The sequence below is a fragment of the Apostichopus japonicus genome, chromosome 9 (assembly GCF_037975245.1).
Source record: "Apostichopus japonicus isolate 1M-3 chromosome 9, ASM3797524v1, whole genome shotgun sequence".
Lineage (NCBI taxonomy): Eukaryota > Metazoa > Echinodermata > Holothuroidea > Aspidochirotida > Stichopodidae > Apostichopus > Apostichopus japonicus.
In genome coordinates, this window is record NC_092569.1 from 11651324 (window position 1) to 11671836 (window position 20513).

The window sequence follows — 20513 nt, forward strand, 5'->3', positions numbered from 1 at the left end:
GAAGGAGTCTGGGTTACCGATGACACGCAAACACCATCAGAGTATACGAACTGGGAGTCTTCGGAACCCAACAATCTCTACAACGAAGACTGCGCGGCTAATTATATGAGCTGTTATTTACTTTTTCCCCAAATTTCTAAACATACTTTTGTTAAATACCCCCCGTAAGCACTACCCACCCCCCACCCCACCTGCCTCCTAAATTTATGAATTTATTTTAATTAGTACTCACATTTTCTTCTTTTGAATATTTTAATTAATGATCCCAAACATTTTATTGTTATGCTATTTTACATTATTTTTTTATTTATTTGAAATGACTGAAACCTGACTATTCAATCTTATAAGCATATATTCAGATAATTACATGAGATATTATTATATTATATTATATTATTTATTATTATATTATTTTTATCCGATTCGATTAAATACACTCAAAAGCTGTACATAATTAAACAGTTTCATATAAAACCTCGTTTTTATAAACTAATTTTAGTCAATTTTCCTAATCAACAAATCAAAGTTGATCATGAAGAGCTTTTTCAAACTATTTTTTTTTGGGGGGGGGGGGGGAGTCCGTCGGCTCACTTCTGTCCTCTGATCCACATTGTGTTTTCATTAGAGATATTGTCCGGTGCGCAATATTCGTTTCTGAGCTTGGAATGAACAGGATCATATTGGATTTAATACTCACAGCCTCTGTTTAACAATCATGCCGCTGCCGCTAAAGATGAAACGAAAGAAAAAAACATTTTACAAGTATGGGAATTCCGAGTCCATCGAAGCTGAAATATGATGCATATTATATTACGTTTGTAACTTTATTTGTTTAAAAAAAATGCACACTAATAAATCCATCTACCGAATCATCTATAAAGTCAGAGAGTTCACTTTCTGGTGGTAGCTTTCTCTGCCACCCCTCTCTTTCCTCAAACGGGGCAGTGGTTGGTTAACGATTCCCACGCTTGTGGCTAAGCCACACCTTAGTTACATAGTCTGTTATCAGCATACTTTATAACATACAGAAAAGTAACCTAAAATAACACAGAATATGTCATATTTTAAAAGTCTAATATCAATTTTATATCCATGTTTTACAAATATTTGACACGTGATGTGACACTCACTCTATAGAGTGATGCACTTTGGCAATCCATTAGAATAAAGGATGGCCGCAGTAAATGCTCTCTGATAACAATTGTCTTTTAGTTGTATTTTCAGAATATTCGCTGTATTTTGGACACTATGGACTATTGTAGGAATAATTCGATCCCTAGATTTTACTTTTTATTGATTTTGAAAAGGCTTTTGATAGGTTGAATTGGGACTTTATTTTTCACTGCTTACATTTATTCAAGTTTCATGATAACTTTTGTCAGTGGGTTCGTACCCTCTACGCATGTTCTTGCAATAATGGTTTTGCATCTCATTATTTTGATATTACTAGAGGTGTTAGACAAGGCTGTCCCTTAAGTCCCTATATTTTTATAGTTTGTGTAGAACTGCTGGCTATGAAAATTAATGCTAATAAGAGTATTAAAGGTATTTCTGTTCTTAATGAGGAGCTTAAAATCCTTCAGTATGCAGCCGACACAGTTTTGTTTTTAGATGGTTCTTATAATTCATTAAAGGAAACTGTTTTAGTTTTGAAGCATTTTGAATTGGCCTCAGGACTTAAAATTAACTTTGACAAGTCCAATATTTTCCGCCTTGGTCCTTTCATTGGTCGTAAACCAAATTTTATTGATTTGTATTCGTTCAAGTGGACTGAAAGCCAAGTTACTGCTTTAGGAATCGTTGTGAGTAATGACCGTGACAGCCTTTTCAGGCTGAATTTTATGCCAAAATTATCTCGGCTAAAGAGTATTTTGAATTTGTGGTTATGTCGTGGTTTAACCCCAATTGGTAAAATTATTCTGGTTAAAAGCTTTGGTATTTCCCAGTTTGTGTACTTATTTCAATGCTTTCCAAATCCTCCGGATTGTTTTATCAAGCAACTGGAAACTATTTATTCAAATTCATCTGGCATGGGAAACCAGACAAGATTAAACGTAATACGTTGATTAGCCCTATCTCAGAAGGTGGGTTGAATGCAACTCATATTAAAAGTTTCATACACGGTTTAAAATGTTCATGGGTTAAGCGTTATACTAGTAATAACACTGCTTTTTGGAAGTTGTTCTTTAATTATTACCTTAAGGATTATGGGGCCCATTTGGTTTTTGATTGTAATTATAAGGCAGTTGATATACACACAAATAATGTATTTATCAATGGTATTTTACACGGTTGGACTCTCTTCACCTTAAAAGATGTCACTGAAAATTATGTTAGTCAAATGATATGGAATAATCACAACATATAGGTGAATAATCGTATTATTTTTTATAAAGCATGGTATAACAATGGAATCAAATTTGTAAGCGATCTTACTAATGAGGGTGGTAATCTTTTATCTTTTTCTGACTTTAGAGAAAAGTATCATATTAATTGTCCTCTCACTATTTACTATGGTGTAATTAGTGCTATTCCAGGTCATTGGAGAAGGTCATTGAATCACAGTAATACTAATCCTGAAACATTGAACACTCAGGCTATTTAATATCAGTCACGGTTCATTTATAAGCAGCTTATTCAAAGAGTAATCACTCGCCCTAAGTCTATTGTTAAATGGAAAGATAAGTTTGATTTTAATGAGAGTCAATGGAATGTTATCTTTCAAATTCCGTTTAAGTCTTTAAGGGAAACAAGTATACAGTATTTCCAGTATCGCTTTCTTCACCGTATTTTGGGAACAAATTATTTATTATTTCAAATGAAAATGACAGATAACCCTCGTTGTAATTTCTGCGGAGTTAATGATGAAACAATAGAACATCTTTTTTTGGGAATGTAATATTAGTGCTAGCTTTATTTTAGACGTTGAGCAAAACATTTTCAATAAACAGTTTGTTTTTTCAAAGAAAGACGTTTTCTTTGGATATCAACTGTTATCAAAACATCCATTGAACTTTCTAATTTTATATCAAATATTACATTTTTCAGAAGAAAGTTAACAATGGTTCGTTAATTGTAAACGAATTTTTGTATAAGTTCAAATTTCAACTACAAGTGAAACATCAATTACATAAGAACAAATTACGTGGGCCGTTTCCGTTCCAGACCTTAAAGGCCACTTTTAGTACGTACCCATTTTTATTTGAAGAATAGTGGTTGATGTTATGCCATTACTGTTTTGTTTATACGTATAAAGGTTTTAATCCAGAATGTTTGCGTTTATGTACTTTAAGGAAAATATGTAATGAATGTTGTTGTTGCAAAAGATGAACAATAAATGATGGCTTAAAAAAAAAAAAGTCTTTTCAGAATACAAAAAAAAATCAGAAGTTGTTTCAATGAGAACAATAAAAAACTTTTTCTGTCAATGTTATCAATTTACAATCAAATGTTGAGGTTTTGTTTGCTAAAAACAAGTTGTGCAAGTATATGAAGTCTGCCTGAGTATGGTATTAGTTCGCCAACTTTGTCATCATCATGGCAATTCAAAACATTTACATTTTCATAAAATTTTCATAATGCAACCCTAACGCAAGAAACAGTAATAAGTGCCCCACCAACGGTCACTTTTAAGTGAAAAATTAAAAATAATAATTGAACGAAATATGTTGTAGCGACTTCCAACGTCATTGTTGTCGACACGATAACAGGACTTTTGGAGAATACTGCAAGCCTTGTAAACCAATAGCACAAGAAGTACAATATACCCGTCAAAATCGAAGGAAAATACAACAAGAAAGATGCTGGTAGATAAAGGGATATAGTATCGATATATAAACATAACAATGTGGACAATATTAACATAAATCCAAATAAATGGTGACGCAATAAGTGATGGGTAGTTTGGTGTATGCATTTATAATTCTGAAGTGTAAATTGTAGCCCGATAGATAACGAGCTTGAAAGTACCAAAATTATGCCACAACGACAAACATTTGAATTATCAAGGAAAGCTTCATTTTGCCTGTCGAATATGAATGACGGTTGACTAACGTAAACGACAACAGCAAGATGAGAGATACAAATGAAAACAAATGTACAGAATTGAGACAATCGCTGTTGTAGTACTGTATTCAAAATGGCGACGGATGCTGGGAAGGTGAAATAGAGAGCTACTGCATCTCCTGGTTGTGTTGATATTATGACAGACGTAGAAAATGTTAGGGTTCCAGTAGCACCAAATAGTCCACATAGTTATATCAATGGTGCCTCTGTCAGCTCCATTTTGAATTGAACACGATTCATTAATAACAAGAAACTATAAAGAGAACAGGCTACCACGCGAAATTAAAAAAACAAACCACTAACTCGAAATTCTCCGTTTCTCTGGATTTCCAAGCAAAGTAATGTTCTGATTGTAGTCGCAACAAGGGACGTACAGGAAAGAGAACATTATCCCGTCAAATTCTGGAGAAAAATGTTGGCCATTTATTTATTTCTACTCTAATTATCTAATAGCATACTGTTTAATGTACGACACAGGCCTATAACAACTTTGATAAAGTCGTTTTTACTTAAGCTTTTACACACGGTACTCTTACCAGTTCGGACATAACCACCTCAGTTTGAGCTCATATGTCAATTTTCGTAGCATAAAGGAGTCAGATATTATGTTGTTGTTGCATATTCATGGCATAAAACAATTGGGAAACTACTACAATCTGAAGTCAAAGTTTGAAATGAAAGGCTTAACTATACAAACAGAAATGTATGCATGCCAAGTTTCAGATATTAGGTCTGCTAAAAATGCTAAATATTTTTAAATTCTCAGCTTTTTTGCCTGTTTTTTTTCTTCGAAAAGGCATTAATATGCATTTAAGCATTCTTTGACAAGTATGTGTTAGTATATATCGGGTCCAATTTTGATATCGAGGCAATGGAATGTTCATAGTACCACAAACAATGAGAAATATATTACATAAATCCTCCAAATCAGGCTCACCTACACAATTTGCTCTCTATGTATGCTTTACTGTAAAGGAGGAATTTCGAGAGTAACACCAGTTATGTATTCTTGATTGACAGAAAGCAAGAAAAGCGAGACTTTATTAAGCTAATATGTGAATTGCCCATCAAGGTGAATGTTTTAGATTGTTTTTTTTTTTATAAAATACACTTGCAGCTTGAAAAATGAATGTCACCCGTAAAAATGAAAAGGGAGATTAAGTAGCTAGCATTTGATGTACACGGGTATGTCCAACCTTGTCGTCAGGTATCTTCAATTTAAAATCTCGTTGAGTCTCGTATAGCTCGCCATCATGAACCACTCCCCTCCCATGCATGAGTGTATGCTTTAGAAAGTTTGACGATTGAAGTTATTCACACTTATTTCATAACAAAAAACAGTTATGGTTGTTACAACTGGGTTGCCGACTACATTATCTAATTAAATGAAGCAAATTATATGCGTACAAATCACATAGTTATGTAATTAGTTGAATAAAAAATCACTGTTAAAATATTTTAATAACCGACAGTGGGGATTTGCGAGGAAGTATGTTACACCTGTATCCCTCCTGTCAGGTAAGCAATGCTAAAATGGTTACTCAAGGGGAGATTGGGCGAAGCTTCATTTCGGTAAACTTGATATTGCAGCAACCTCCGGGAAGGCTTCTCCATTCGATACTCTGGTAGCATCCATCACAGCCGAAGTACAACCCATTGAGATTAGTATATTCGCAGTTGTTATACCACCAGCCACCAAAGTGAAGGTTTGCACACCCACCAACATCATTGGTACGGTCGAAGGTCGTAAAAGATAAGTTTCTGTGGTAAGCAAAATGTTCACTGCCACCAGGATTGGTACCTGAGATTTCATAAAAACAATGGTAAACAATTGCGGGAATTTTTCATCGCCTGCAGATGAATTACTAGTATTAAACGTTTCACATAGTATTAGCAAAGTTCTAACAAAAAGAAGTAATTTTTGGCCTTTAAAAGAGCAATTTAATGAAAATATATTGATGACACTTCAATTACAGTCTTGTGTTTATCTGATTGAAGTTATTACATTTTTACCAAAATGAAATGTGAAACAAGCAGGTTTGATATCATAGAGCACATAGACAAAAACAAATCTATATAACTTACTAGCTGTACTTTCAGGTTGGTACTCTCCGAGATTAACCATTCGATAATTAGTTCCCTCATCTGAAATCCTGAAAAGGTCATATTTTGCAAAGTAATCGTTTCCGTTCGTGTTAACTAAATCAATCCGGAGCTCATAATCTCCTTGGTTTGTTATGTAAGCAATGTTGTCGTTTCCGAGCCAGAATTCTCTTTGTAGGAAACCGAACCCATGCTTATACTCATTCCAATTACGATAAAAGTTCACAGCGCCATCAACCCGACGCTGAAATACCTGTGGGGAAATTATGTGCATGTAAGGGACGTAATGGAAAAGGAAATCGAAGACTTAAAGAAAACCCCATAAATCAAAGTATGTAAAAATAAAGTCCGTTTAAAGAAGCATTTCCACTTTGATGAACATCTTGCGCAATAATGGCATGCAGGAGTGACAGCACTTCAATTTTGTTTCTTCAATATTTTACTACTGATGCGATTGTATTATATATGCTTTTCAATGAAATGGGGGTGTAGGCGGTTTTACACTATCTAACGCAACGTAGTGGCCAAGAAACTGATGTATTTTTAAGGGAGGGCCCGAAGAACATGAACTTATAGCATGCTCCTCATGGTGAAAATAATTGCACCTATTAGGTGAATTGAGTGTACTTTTAATAGTAAGAAAGACTAGCGTAGGTTCTTATGACCAACTAGACCGGTTTCTGCTCTCAACTTTTGTAGGAGGAGCTTCATTAGTAGTAAGCCTTTGAATATTTTATATTCGGCATGAGCGTCTCGTTCTCAAAATGCATCTATTTTCTGTGCACGAGTTTTTATGGACTCATAGTGCATCTATAAGAGCATCTAAAAGAGCTTCGTGTGAACCTTGAGAGTCAGCTGAATCTTCGTTAGTACGAAACCTTGAGTTAACAAGTAAATCTTTGAGATTTGGGGCCCTTTTATAGGCAAGAATCGGTTCTTTTGGAAACAGTTTGGATAATTCCGCGTGTTGCGAAATTAAGTGCCAATGCTTCAAAAGTGCTTTTTTTCAAATGCGTGGTTCTGATGTGGGGTGTATAGGTAAGCTTGAACACCAGTGGTGGTTCCTTTTGTTTAGGATTGGTTGTGAGGTATTGCCTACGGGTTTCAAATTTTATGCCTTTAGCGGCTGTGGCAATTTCCTCTTTCTTATAGTTACGGAGTAACAGTTTCTCTGTGAACGCATTCTTTTTCTCTAGAAGTCAGTCTCGTTGTTACAGAGACGTGCGTATCGTAATATTTCCCCTTTAATGAAGCCTTTAAAAGTGGCAAGTGGGTGTGCAGAGTTTCTGTCGAGGTATTGAAAGGTTTCCGTGGGTTTGGTGTGGACTTTAGTGTCTAATAACCCATTGGTTTCGAGCCTTGTACCTTTGAAGATTTTCAAATCTAGGTATGTTACCTCGGTGTTTGATATTTCTACCGTAAACTTTAAGAAGCGGTGAATTTCATTCAACTTTTTTACTAGGTGTTCAAGTTCCTGATGTGTACCGTCGTAGAGCAATAGAATGTCATCTCTATAGCGGAGCCATTTTAAGAGTTTATTATCTGTCGGTAAAATCTGGTTTTCAAGTCTATGCATGACGATATCGCAGATTTCCGGAGAGGCTTGGCTACCCATGGCGCAACCGATCTTTTGTAGATAGAATTGGTTATAGAACTCGAAACAGTTTCTTGTTAAGATGAGTTCAATTAGTTTGCGCATGGATATGGAAGATATTTTATTTATTCCATATTCGCTTTGTTCCGTCTTTTCATAGACTTCTTGACATATATCTAATGCCTCCTCTTGGGGAGTATTGGTATACATGGCGACGACATCGAGTGTAGCGAGTACTACCGTTTTTGGTAACGGGGTGGCTTCCAAAATTTGCAGAATGTGATTTGTGTCTTTCACATAAGTGCTTTGTTTTATTACAATAGGAAGCAAGAAATAGTTCACAAATTCCGATATTTTTTCGGTCGGTGATCCGTTTCCACTTATTATCGGTCTACCGGCAAATTTTGAGTTAGCCGGGGGTGCTTTATGAATTTTTGGTAGAACATATATGACCGGTGTGCGGATCTTGTGGCTATATGGTGACAAGTACTCGAAGGTGCTTTTATCGATCTCTTTTGCAGAGAACATATCAATTAGTGTTTCCTGGACTAAACTTTTAGTTTGAAACGTCATATCACTTGTTAACTTTTCGTAGTGGTGACTAGCTAATTGCCTTTCAATTTCGGCTTGATAGTCTGAGTGATTCAATATAGCAATGCCTCTACCTTTATCTAACGAAGAATCTTGGCCACTACGTTGCGTTAGATAGTGTAAAACCGCCTACACCCCCATTTCATTTCATAAAAATAAAGTCCGTTTAAAGCAGCATTTCCACTTTGATGAACATCTTGCGCAATAATGGCATGCAGGAGTGACAGCACTTCAAGTTTGTTTCTTCAATATTTTACTACTGATGCGATTGTATTATATATGTTTTTCAATATCAAACTCCTGTATCCTTTTATAACTATTTTACTAAATTTGATATATATATATATATATATATATATATATATATATATATATATATATATATATATATATATATATATATGTTGAGACTAGTTGAGACAAGTGGAACACTAGTAGTTGTAAATCAGAGTTTCACGCGTTGAGCGATCATCAGACAACTCTGTTGTCTGAGTCTGATGATCGCTCAACGCGTGAAACTCTGAGTTACAACTATTAGTGTTCCACTAGTCTCAACATATATTCCGCTCTGTCCCCCGGACATAGAGCACTCTGCGCCAAGATAGACGCCAACCAACCTACTCTATATATATATATATATATATATATATATATATATATATATATATATACACACACACGCACGCACATACATACATACATACAGAAGACGTTGGGTAACAGATTAAGAGTCAATGGAACAATTAATCTTCAAGTTGATAGTCTGCAGAGATGAATTGAGTCATTATAACCTTACAGCCTACTCACCGTCCATTTACCGCCATCAACTGAATTATTACAAAACACGTTGAAAGGTTCTGGTGCCACCATCAGGCTGGATCATATAAACTCCAGATTCTTGAGTTTGAAATTCGCAACGATTGTTGTAAACATCTTTGCAATCTCTTGGATATTGTGGTTCTTGATAGTAGAAATACGCGTTACCTAAAACATTATTAAAAATAGCAGAAACGATTAGATCAAAGATGTTGCTGATTGCCCTCTTAAAATGTGTTGTCAGTAGGTATCATATTGTTAAATTATCTAAGCCCGATTTATGTATTTCTTTATCAAGAGAGGAAATGGAAACCTTGGTCAGCAAAATGCGCTTTACATAGTGTATTCTCACTTCAACAATTCTGAGTTTGCCAACAAATTCGACCGCTAATAAAGTATACTTCTCGGTGGTACATGTATCTATAACCAGTGAACTGCTCCTGCTTAGTTTCCTTCTACAAATTTTCAATGGTGTGAATAATAATGTAACTTCATTGAAATATACTGAATATCCTTAATGTCTTACTGTTTTTCAATGAGTAAAATAATTGTCACACTTCAACAAAACTTTAATTCCAGCAAGAGAACTTACCATCAGTGCTTCTTTTCACACGTGAATTGTCATCATGAATTGGGTTTACCTTTGAAGGAAAACACGGAAGCTTATAAATTAATGAAAGCCGTGGAATAAAACGAAAGAAAAACAAGTGGCACGGGATGAACACTTTTAGTGTCAATTTAGTTTCATGTCAATTTTACTTAAACCACTAAAGTGCTTGATATGCCGGACACCTCCACTATGGACATAAATATTGTCTTCATATTAGATATGATAAAAGGGACATAAACCAGTGTGATTACTCCATGCTACCCATCCCACTCTCTGCAATCCACTGGCTTGAATCCGGGACATAGTCCTGTAAACTCATTTACGTGCATATGATCTAATGTTGATTGTTTTAGTGGTTGGTAAAAGAGTAATATGTTTTTTTTAGTAGGAAAGGCGAGTGAAGACTTGTCAATCGCATTTAATTTACTAAAAACATACAATTATTTTCAGGAAGTGTCTCTCATTTTAATCCTCCATCCATTTGTACTCTTAGTCAAATCTCTCTCAATTAAGCCATTGCCTGTCTTGGTTCGAATTCCAATCGTCAAATCGAATCGTACTTCAAACTGGAGGGATCAACACTACCCATGGTCTAACGAATGCCTATGTAACTAGGTATGCACAAAAGGTTGCCACTAACGCCCCGAAAATCGTAAGGTCAATGGACATCCAAACATAAAATTTGAGAGTGCGTCCGGGTATGTATGTTATGCATGGCATCAGTCATTTATGACGTCATGCATCAATGTTAAAGCTCAAATGTTCAAACGTTTACCGTTTCGTCCTACCAAAATGACAAAATGACCGATACCTTTGTCGAATGTAATAAATAAATGCCATATATTAAAGTGCTGTTATTATGAAATAAAACATGCTCACGAGCACTGTACAAAAGAACCAATACCTGGAATATAAAGTTACCAAACTTAAGAAAATCTAATAGTAATAACAACAGCAGTAAAAGTAAAAAAATGATATAAGACAGGGTTATAAAACACAATTAAGCACATTAAAATATAAATATACATAAAACTGGGCACAGTAATGTGAATAAAACAATGTAATGTAAATAAGATTAATGCCCATACTAAAGCCTAAAAAGATTAGTTTTCAAATGCTTCTTTAAAGTGTCAATAGATGTGACATTTCTCAAGTGATGAGGAAGAGAATTCCAGAGTTTAGGACCTGCTGCACTAAAAGAACAATCTCCATATGTGACTTTGTTAGTACGAGGAATGACTAGAGAACGATGACTTTGGGACCGTAATGCTCTAGCTGGCGTGTAGCGTTTCACCAAATCAGTCATATAACTCGGAGACTGATCATGAAGAATACGAGAAACGTGCAGAATGAGCTTTTGATTTATCCTGCGATGAATTGGCAACCAACGCAGGTCTCGGAGTACAGGAGTGATGTGTTCGTAACAAGGGCTGCTGGTGATAATGCTGGCAGCCGTATTTTGGACCCTCTGTAGTTTTTTGATAGAGGAGCATGACGTTCCAATCAGGAGAGTATTACAGTAATCGTGACGAGATGTAACCAGCGAATAGACGAGAGAATTAGTTACCTCCTCGTTAAGGGATGGACGAATTCTCCCGATGATGCGTAATTGGTTGTAACAAGAGCGACTAATTAAATTTATATGGTTTTCCATAGAAAAATAGAGTCGAACAACACAACGAGATTCCGTACTGATGTCGAGGGTGGAATAACATCATTTCCCATTCTCAATGAAGGAAGGTGGATCGTTCGTTTGCTATGCTTTGAATGGAAAAATATCAAGTCTGTCTTGTCATCGTTAAGCTTAAGTATGTTATCAGCCATCCATTTTCTGACATCGCCAAGACATGTCTCCAATATATGTAAAGGATTAATTGCATCAGGAAAATCAAGTGGCTTAAACGAAAGGTAAATTTGGATGTCGTCAGCATACATATGGTAATCAAGGCCATGCTGCCAAGGCTCGCCCAGTGGTTTAGTATACATGGTGTATAACTTTGGTCCTAGTACTGATTCCCGAGGAACACCATATTCAAGTAACAAAGGTGCAGATTTTATGTTATCAATGACGACGGACTGGCGTCTATTTTGAAGATAAGAAGTCATCCATTTTAAGGCGTTTCCGGTTATCCCATACATATTACGAACCCGATTTAGCAAAATTGAGTGATCGATGGTGTCAAATGCAGCAGATAAGTCCAGTAAAACTAATGCTACTGCCTTTCCGTCGTCTATGTTATGCATGATGTCGGACTGTACCTTGATTAGGGCTGTTTCGGTCGAATGTAACTTGGTATAGGCACTTTGATATTTTCCTTGAAGTTCGTTGTCGTCCATGTACTGATCAGGGCGCCGAGCGACAACTCTCTTACCTTTGACGAGGGCGGTAGTTTTGAAGGATATTCTGATCTAGGCTTGCCTTCTTCAAAAGAGGTCGAATGTGCGCAGACTTGAAGTTATCAGTTACTTCACCATTCCGAAGAAATATGTTTATCAGTGATGTAATAATCGGTAGTAGAGGCTCCAGGCAATCTTTGAGTAACCAGGTAGGTATAGGGTCCATTTCGCAAGATGTGTTACCGGATCTGTTTTTAGTGTTTCCAATCTGTAATATATCAACTCAAATTTTGCAGCACACAAACATAAAACGCCAAAGCTGAAGTGGTCAATTGAAGTCAACGAAGGTCAAACTTGGCCAAATATTTATGAAATTGTCTGTTATTAGCAGGGGTGGACTAATCGTGATCTGGATCCAGAGCAAAAAAACACCCATTACACCATTCATCAGCGAGCACCAGCGGCATACCCAGCAATAAAAACATGATTAGAAGGCTATATTGGCTAGTGTGCCCCAAAGCTGTGGCCCTTGGCCATTACTCGTTTGTCCGACTTATTAGCCAGGTCATGCTCTAAATATTGACAGCAAGTAGGATAAAACGTCAGTTGAGGCAGAAATTCAAGGGGACACAGAAACAACAAGTTGCCAGTCACTCCACGTATTCAACAATCGAATGTACTACGCATGATATGCTTTAGTAAAGGATAGAAATTCTATATAGATAAATATATTCTTAAATCCTCGTATGCATTATTCACGTGTATATACTCTTCCCTGTTCTTCTTCAAACCTGACATCCCGTAATTCGTTTACAATGAATTAAGGCTTGACCTTACGGTCCTAAATCTTCCTGAATTATGGCATATATGTTTTTACCGTCTATAAATGTCTATATAAAGGTGACTCGACACCCTGGCTTTTATTGATATACTTCATGATACAGAACAGAAACAATAACATACTATTATAAATGTATGTTGATACTGTGCTGCACTGTCAATCTATTTCCTTCCGTGAAGTACAATACTGAAAAATACGTAGTATGTTTGTTACACTGTAAAAGAAAACAGATCTCGTCGGTTGGCTATAATAATGCTGGTACAAATGATCGCTTCTGCAATAGTCTAATGGAAAAGAAATTTAAAAAAAGTTGTTTAAATACTATGATGAATTACCAATGGCAGCGCATAAGCGGATGTGGCAGTGATTATAAAACTAAAAAAATAGTTATTTTACGTCCCAAAACTTTTCAAAAAGCAAGGTTGTAATAACGAGTGCAGTTTGTGTTCTTTTGTTTTTTTTACATAATCAAAGTATATAAGATGATAGAACTAAAATATATGGTTCAATAAACCGTTCTAAAAGGGAGATTTTATACACTAACTCAAATGAGGGTTAGAGTGTTTTATACCTCATATCTCGATATAAGTTAACTTTCAGAGTAACCCCTCTTTCTTAAATGTATTTAGTCCCTAAAAATCAATATGAGAGAACATTTTTGCATCTTCCGGGACTTTCTTGTATCCTCCTCAGCGCTCTTAATAAGTGTAGTATCTTCTAAATGCATTGATATGCATACTGATAATTAATTGAAGCCCTGTGACAACCGACATCAATTAAATCGGGTAACCAAGAGCAACAGTTCGTGATAGATAAGTGATAGAAAATCGTAAAGATATATGTCGGCTTAAAGATGCAAGACTCTTCTTAGTTAAGCAGAACCTGTCGTTCAGGGTCACAATGATTTCGTCGATAGTGATCGGGAATTACATACTTCCAATTCCTGCTTTGGAAAATCGTCACAAGATGGTAACTTTCTTGAAATCAAAACTGTTGGTCTAGTACGACGTTTTCTTTGCAAAACATCTAGCAACAGCTCCAAAGAATGTAACCTATTTAAGTATTCAAATTCAGAATGAATTCATCAATTCCATAACAGAGGTACTAAAAATCGTTTAGTTGATAAGGTAAAGAAGGCACATTAGTTTGGTGTAATTATAATTCAACAGTTGATATATCACACGTGGTCCAACTCTTTTACTGTATCAGATATGTTGAAGAAAATTTCATAGTTCAAGAACGGTTTCTATTTTTTTCAGACATAAAACAATCAAATGCCAATTCCGTATTTGACCAATTAAAGATTTAGGGCTAGAAGAATTCAATCATATAGCTAAATGTTTGGCCTAAAGACACATGTAACAGAAGAAAACAATTTTGCACTCTGTGAACACTGTTGCGCTCATAACTTAAATCTGGTGTTGTGAGACGCATGTACTGAATGCACAGACCCGGTAACTTGTTTGGGATTTTGTAGAAATCAAAGAATATACAACTTTTTTCACAAACAGCCAACCAATGCTCTCGAAAATGCACCAAAAGAGATGTGACTCCCTGCCAAAAGGCTGCAAAAAAAATAAAGGGATACTAGGTGGTATTGTGCGCAAGAAGCAGTTAGGTCAATCCAAGAAACATATTCTGCTTTGTGGTTAGCACTTGAGAAACATGGTAAAACAGAACGAAATGCAGACAGTGCAGTTGAAAATGAAGGGTTGCTTGGGATCATTAGCAGAGATTGAATTCCTTCTTATTATGGAAATATGGATGGATATATTAATTGATATCAAAACGTTATCAAAATACCTCCAGAAGGAATCAATTGATCTTTTCATTGCAAGTAACACTGTCAAATCCACCCTTAAAACATTGAGTGAAATCAAACTGACATGCACTTCCATCAGTTGCTTAGAAAGGTCAATACTAATGCTGAAAAGGAAAACATTGCAGGGTAATTTGCAGCACCCACAATTCGTAGACCGAAAGTCATTACAGGTAAACATGTACGCGATAACCCGGCCATCGATCCAGTAGTTCGATTTAGAATCAATATTTTTTTATCGTATGTATAACACCCTAAGCATTAAATTGGAATCCAGATTTGAGGACCACCACTCTAGATTGAAAACAATTTCATGTTTGATGCCACCATTCATTGGAGATATGGAAGGCATTCAGTAGCTTGCATCAATTTATGAAAGGGATGTGGATCAGAACTGGGTTGTGTCTGAATATTAGCAGTTTACTCAATTCTTTAAAGAAAGCCGAGTATTTCCTCATTCGACCTAAGTCAGTGACAGACATGCTCACGGCTATCAAGGAATATAATGTTAATCCGAATTTGACGATTTTGTAGGTGATTATTGACACAGTTATAAAATCATCTGGCACTTCAGAAGGGTCCTTCAGGTGATTGACACTGATTAAATCATACTTAAGATCAAAAATGTCTGAAGAAAGACTTAGCTCCTTGGCATTAATAAGCGTTGAATTTAATATTGCTGACACAATTGACTTTGATTCAGTTTTAGATACGTTTAGTATATTGAACCGTATTGCAAGGCGTATTAATCTTTGCTGATAAACAAAAAAATCAAGACTGAGAGATATGATCTTATTTAAAGTATTATTGAGAGATTCCATGAGAGTGTCAAATATGAATTATCACTTCTTTTGACTGAACGAATACTCAGAAACCCTTTCAAGCAGTAACTTAACAGAATTTATAAAGATGAAAATGAAAGTAATTGTGTGAACGGTTACTATAATTGACATTGTATTACGAATAAAGGGTTGGATTCAACGTGTTAGAAACACACATTTCTTCCTGCAGAGGATTGAATTGCTTTAGGCTAAAGCATTTCAGGCCGCGTTTAGTATGTGAATATCTTAACAAGCATTACATATGAGAAAAAAAGGAAAAATCCCCCGTTTCATAGACTGAGTGTTAATATCAGCCTGAAGGAAAAGTTATTTTGATTGTATGTTTGACACAATGCACGGCCGAAAGCTAACTTTAACATGCATCGTGTCACCATATAGAACTGTTTATGGAAACTTGGATACCTGGAAACACGTATCTGTTCATTTTGCTTACCAAATTTGAATTTGGACCACGGTTAAACCATCAATATATTGCAAATGAAAATTAAGCAGTTCATTCATTTTGAAAGTCACAACATTCTCTCGTGGTGACCACATAGAGCGGGGTGTCAGGATGCGGGAGGGGGTTAAAGGGAGTCTATGTTTGTGTCCTGCAAGACATGTTTGCTGATTATTATGGTCAGCTCGTGGACACTGTTTACATGAGAACAAAATCACAGTTCCACCAATCCCCAGATTATTAGTTAACACGTTAACACGTATGGTATGACACGTTAAACAGATAGACATTTCTTTACACGTTATGTCAAGCGTCGCTTTTACATATTGAATTTTGAATATTGGCTTTTAAGTTATCATGTTCATATCAAAGGTCGGAGAGGCATTGAATTCAGTGTTTATAGTCAAGATAAATACTTGGTGATGAATCGTTAGATAAAGTACTTACCATATGTCCATCGCAAATCATTAGGAAGTCATCAGCCAGTATCGAAAAAATAATGACGGTAATAGCTATCACGTGATACATCATTTTTGACGTTCTGTTCTGCCACACGAGTAATGCGTCCACAACCAAATAACGTCTGATTAAATATGAACACGTTCACTACTCTTTCTTCGGAATTGAAACTACAAGGCACTGGAAAATTTATTATGTATCATATCTGCATCAATGTGGTATTAACTGAGATTGAACGCGGAAGGAAATGTAGGAAAAATAAGGAAGGTTGTTGGTGTCGCGTAATCGAATCCATTGCAATATCTGGTATGAATGACTACATGTACAAAGGATCAAAGAAACACGCGAACGAAGGTACGGAGAACTTAATGAAACATAAACATTACATTTTACATAGAAAAGCGAGACCGCGCGAGGTTTTTTGTTGTTCCTGTATTCGACGTTTCTTTAATTCAACCATCGGAACGATTACTCCATCGACTGTTTTGGTATCAATTGCTCCTGCTGAAACCGTGATCGTTAAAGTTAGCATATTATGGAATATGAAGCATAAATATACCACCAGCGGGCCTCAAAAAAGCACAATTAAGACAGGCAGTTGAAAGCATCGCTCACATCGTCTTAAGACTGTATTGAAGGACTTTATTTTTGTGACGTCAACGCTATAAACTAATCAACGCTATAAACTAATCAACGCTATGAACTAAAGTACAATCTACTCGAGATTATTTACGTGTTAACGTCTCTACAATTACTGTGGCTACAAATCTCCTATTTCCTTCACGTGTAAAATCTATAAGTTACACATCTCAGAATCGTAATACTTCACTAGTCAAACTACCAAGTACACATATACCTGTCAAACTCTACCAGTCTGGCTGTAGTACCGAAGAGAATATGAAGGTGAAAACAACACAACTTTCAAGACAGTTTCTTGTGCCACAGATCCACAGACAACAATATGGGAACTGTCACTGCATTTGGGGGATACTTCAACCTTCCACACTTCATAACACGGATTCATCTTGACACAGTTCGCCCTATACGTGGTAATTTCGCCCCATTCAACCTCATTTTCTCAACACAAAGATATGAATTATTCAACCAACCTCCAGCCCAAGCTTCCCTTTCCACCACCCTTTCCACTTCCTTCAGCCCTCCTCATGTGCACCTTGAGACACATCGTGTCCATAATCCACATTCACATGTTTCTTCTACCTAAACCTCATTTATTTTCAATACGTTTCACCTTGAGATTAGTACATTCGCAGTTGTCATACCACCAGCCACAAAAGTGAAGGTTTGCACATCCACCAATATCATTGGTACGGTGGAAGGTCATAAAAGATATGTTTCTGTTTGTAGACAAAATGTTCATTGCCACCAGGTTTGGTACATGAAATTTCACACAAACAATAGTAAACTTATTAGGCCCTTACTTCAGAGAATGTATAGGCTACATTTTCATCTCACCTATGAAATTGTCAAATTTGTCAGGATCATATCATGACATAAAGATTGTATTTGACTTGCATCAATATTTAACTTTTTTTTTCTACACAAGTAAGAGTATATCCGAGTAATTGCAGGAATGTTTGATCTACTGCCGAGGAGTGATTATTATTGAACGTTTATGCGCTCTATGATTAATTTGCGTTGAGTTCCTAAATGCATTCAAAAGTTACGTGAAATGATTCGAATATCAATCAATTATAAGAAAAGTTCTAACAACGAGAAATCATTTTTTAGTTCTTAAAGAGGAATTTAATGTTAAGAAATTGATGACACTTCCAAACAATTTTTACTAACCGTTTTGCAAATAGCTGATTGAAGTTGTCACATGTTTACCAAACTGAAACGTGAAACAAGCAAGTGTGATATCATAGAGCACGTTGAACAAAAAAAGTTCCGTTTTTTTCGTCTTTATTTGTCACTCTATTGAGTTAACCCTTGATTGCGTACATCACTTGACTGCGAGAGAAGGCACAGTGGCTATGGCAGAAGGTAATTCTCTATATGATATTAATTTGATATAAACCTAACAATCTTTGTTATTTTATTCAATTCTATATTAACTTGCTAGCTGTACTTTCAGGTTGGTACTCTCCGAGATTGACCAATCGATAATTACTTTCCTCATCTGAAATCCTGAAATGTCATACTTTGCAAAGTAATCGTTTTCGTTCCTGTTTACTAAATCAATCCGGAGCTCATAATCTCCTTGGTTTGTTATGTAAGCAGAGTTGTCGTTTCCGAGCCAGAATTCTCTTTGTAAGAAACCGAACCCATGCTTATACTCATTCCAATTGCGGTAAAAGTTCACAGCGCCATCAACCCGACTCTGAAATACCTGTGTGGATATTATGTGCAAGAGACATAATGGAAAAGGAAATCGAAGACTTAAAGAAAACCCCATAAAACAAAGTATGTAAAAATTAATTTATTGTCCTCATGTTGGGAGCCTGTTCCGTTGCTTAAGTATTCAAACAACCCAAGTCCGATTAAGGGAATAATATGTAATGAAACTATACCAGATGGGTTTAGATAAAACGTCTTGCCAAGGATTCTTCATGTTTTCTCTGGTTCACCAATTCTCATGTGCATGGACGCTGTCTCGTCTATTTCTTTCGCTGTTATTGGTCACCATCAATGAACCCTTTGATGAGCAATACGTTTGTTACCTTGCCTGCCTTCATTGACGTAAACGTCATAACATTGGAATGTATCCTGACAACATCTGTAACCGATGGTAACGTAACTGTTAGGAAAGCCCTTGCCCAAATCCTTGCTGACGTCATTATAACCTTCCCTTGGGAGACTTACACATTGAATGACAAAATCATCTTTTTCAAAGAGTCGATGTTGAATTGCAACACGAAGCTTACTGGGATACATAATTAAATGTCATTGAGAAAAAGTGATGTCTATCATTTTCGCAAGTTACAAGCTCTAAACTGAGTTATTATTCTTGTTGATGCCCCGTTATCATTGCCTTGGGTGGTTCAACCCTCCCATCCCTCTTCGTTTCTGTCTCTCCCCCTACCTCATCCCCTACTTTCCTTCTTCTCATTCCTTCGTTTTTAAAGAGGAGAGATTTAAACAATTAAGTTTAAAACATGTTTGTCCTTAATTAGGCATAAACGGTACTCGGAAACGAATTTTCTTGGATTTCCTTCATAGGCCAGTAAGTAATCACATCTTTATTTGGGTCGCAAAATGAGTACACCACGGCCGGACGCATATCTAGGGCACGTGTCACAATGGTCAATGTTAACGTTACCAGCAGGTCTAATGGAATGTTCAGAGAGAATCGATTCATTCTCGTTTTAGCTGTGTGAGATTCGGACGGTAATTTGATGTAAATATATTGAAAGAAGTAGACGTTGTGTATTGTAACGCACATACAGTTTCCTTATGGGGAAAACAGCTTATTTTTCTGTTTAAGATTGGCATAATATTGGGAAAATAAATAAGATTGGGAAAATAAACAAAATTTGAATTGTTTACCATCTGATGCAAACTTAATAAATTATTACGTTGCAAAAGTTTCAATTGACTAGGCTCATGAAATTAAATTAATCAATGATTTTCCTGCAGATTGCTGAAATGGTTACTAAATTGATACCATTTGATAAATAATTAATTTGCACCACAATGTTGATTTTTTTCATTGAAAACTGTTAATACAATTAACCATAGTGTTGAAATTGCAATGCAACAGAATATTAACAAAGAGTTCTTAATATTAAAACGACACTTCTACGGTTCCGTATTTTCTGAAACCAACGATTTAAACGTTCCAAGATGACACAAGGAGAGTAACAATTTCTACTGTCAGTATTTAGTCCATTGTCACGTAACAAATTGTGTTATTACAAATGCTACACAAAATGTTATGAAATAAAATTGCCACACGATGTTTCGAAGAACACAATATTTAAATCAAGTTGTTGAGTGGCAGTGTCGGTGTGTGAGGGGGTGGGTTGGGTGGTTTGGG

General features: G+C 35.9%; 1 protein-coding gene across 1 annotated transcript; it reads right to left on the minus strand.

The window, feature by feature from the left end:
* Positions 1-849: 849 nt before the first annotated feature.
* Positions 850-16754, minus strand: LOC139974153 (fibrinogen-like protein A). Its single transcript, XM_071981097.1, has 5 exons — positions 16505-16754; positions 9762-9810; positions 9161-9337; positions 6151-6421; positions 850-5866 (listed from the first exon to the last, which is right to left on the minus strand). Exons 3-5 carry the CDS (start codon positions 9221-9223, stop codon positions 5607-5609), a joined length of 594 nt encoding a protein of 197 aa, XP_071837198.1. The 5' UTR covers positions 9224-9337; positions 9762-9810; positions 16505-16754; the 3' UTR covers positions 850-5606.
* Positions 16755-20513: the final 3759 nt, after the last annotated feature.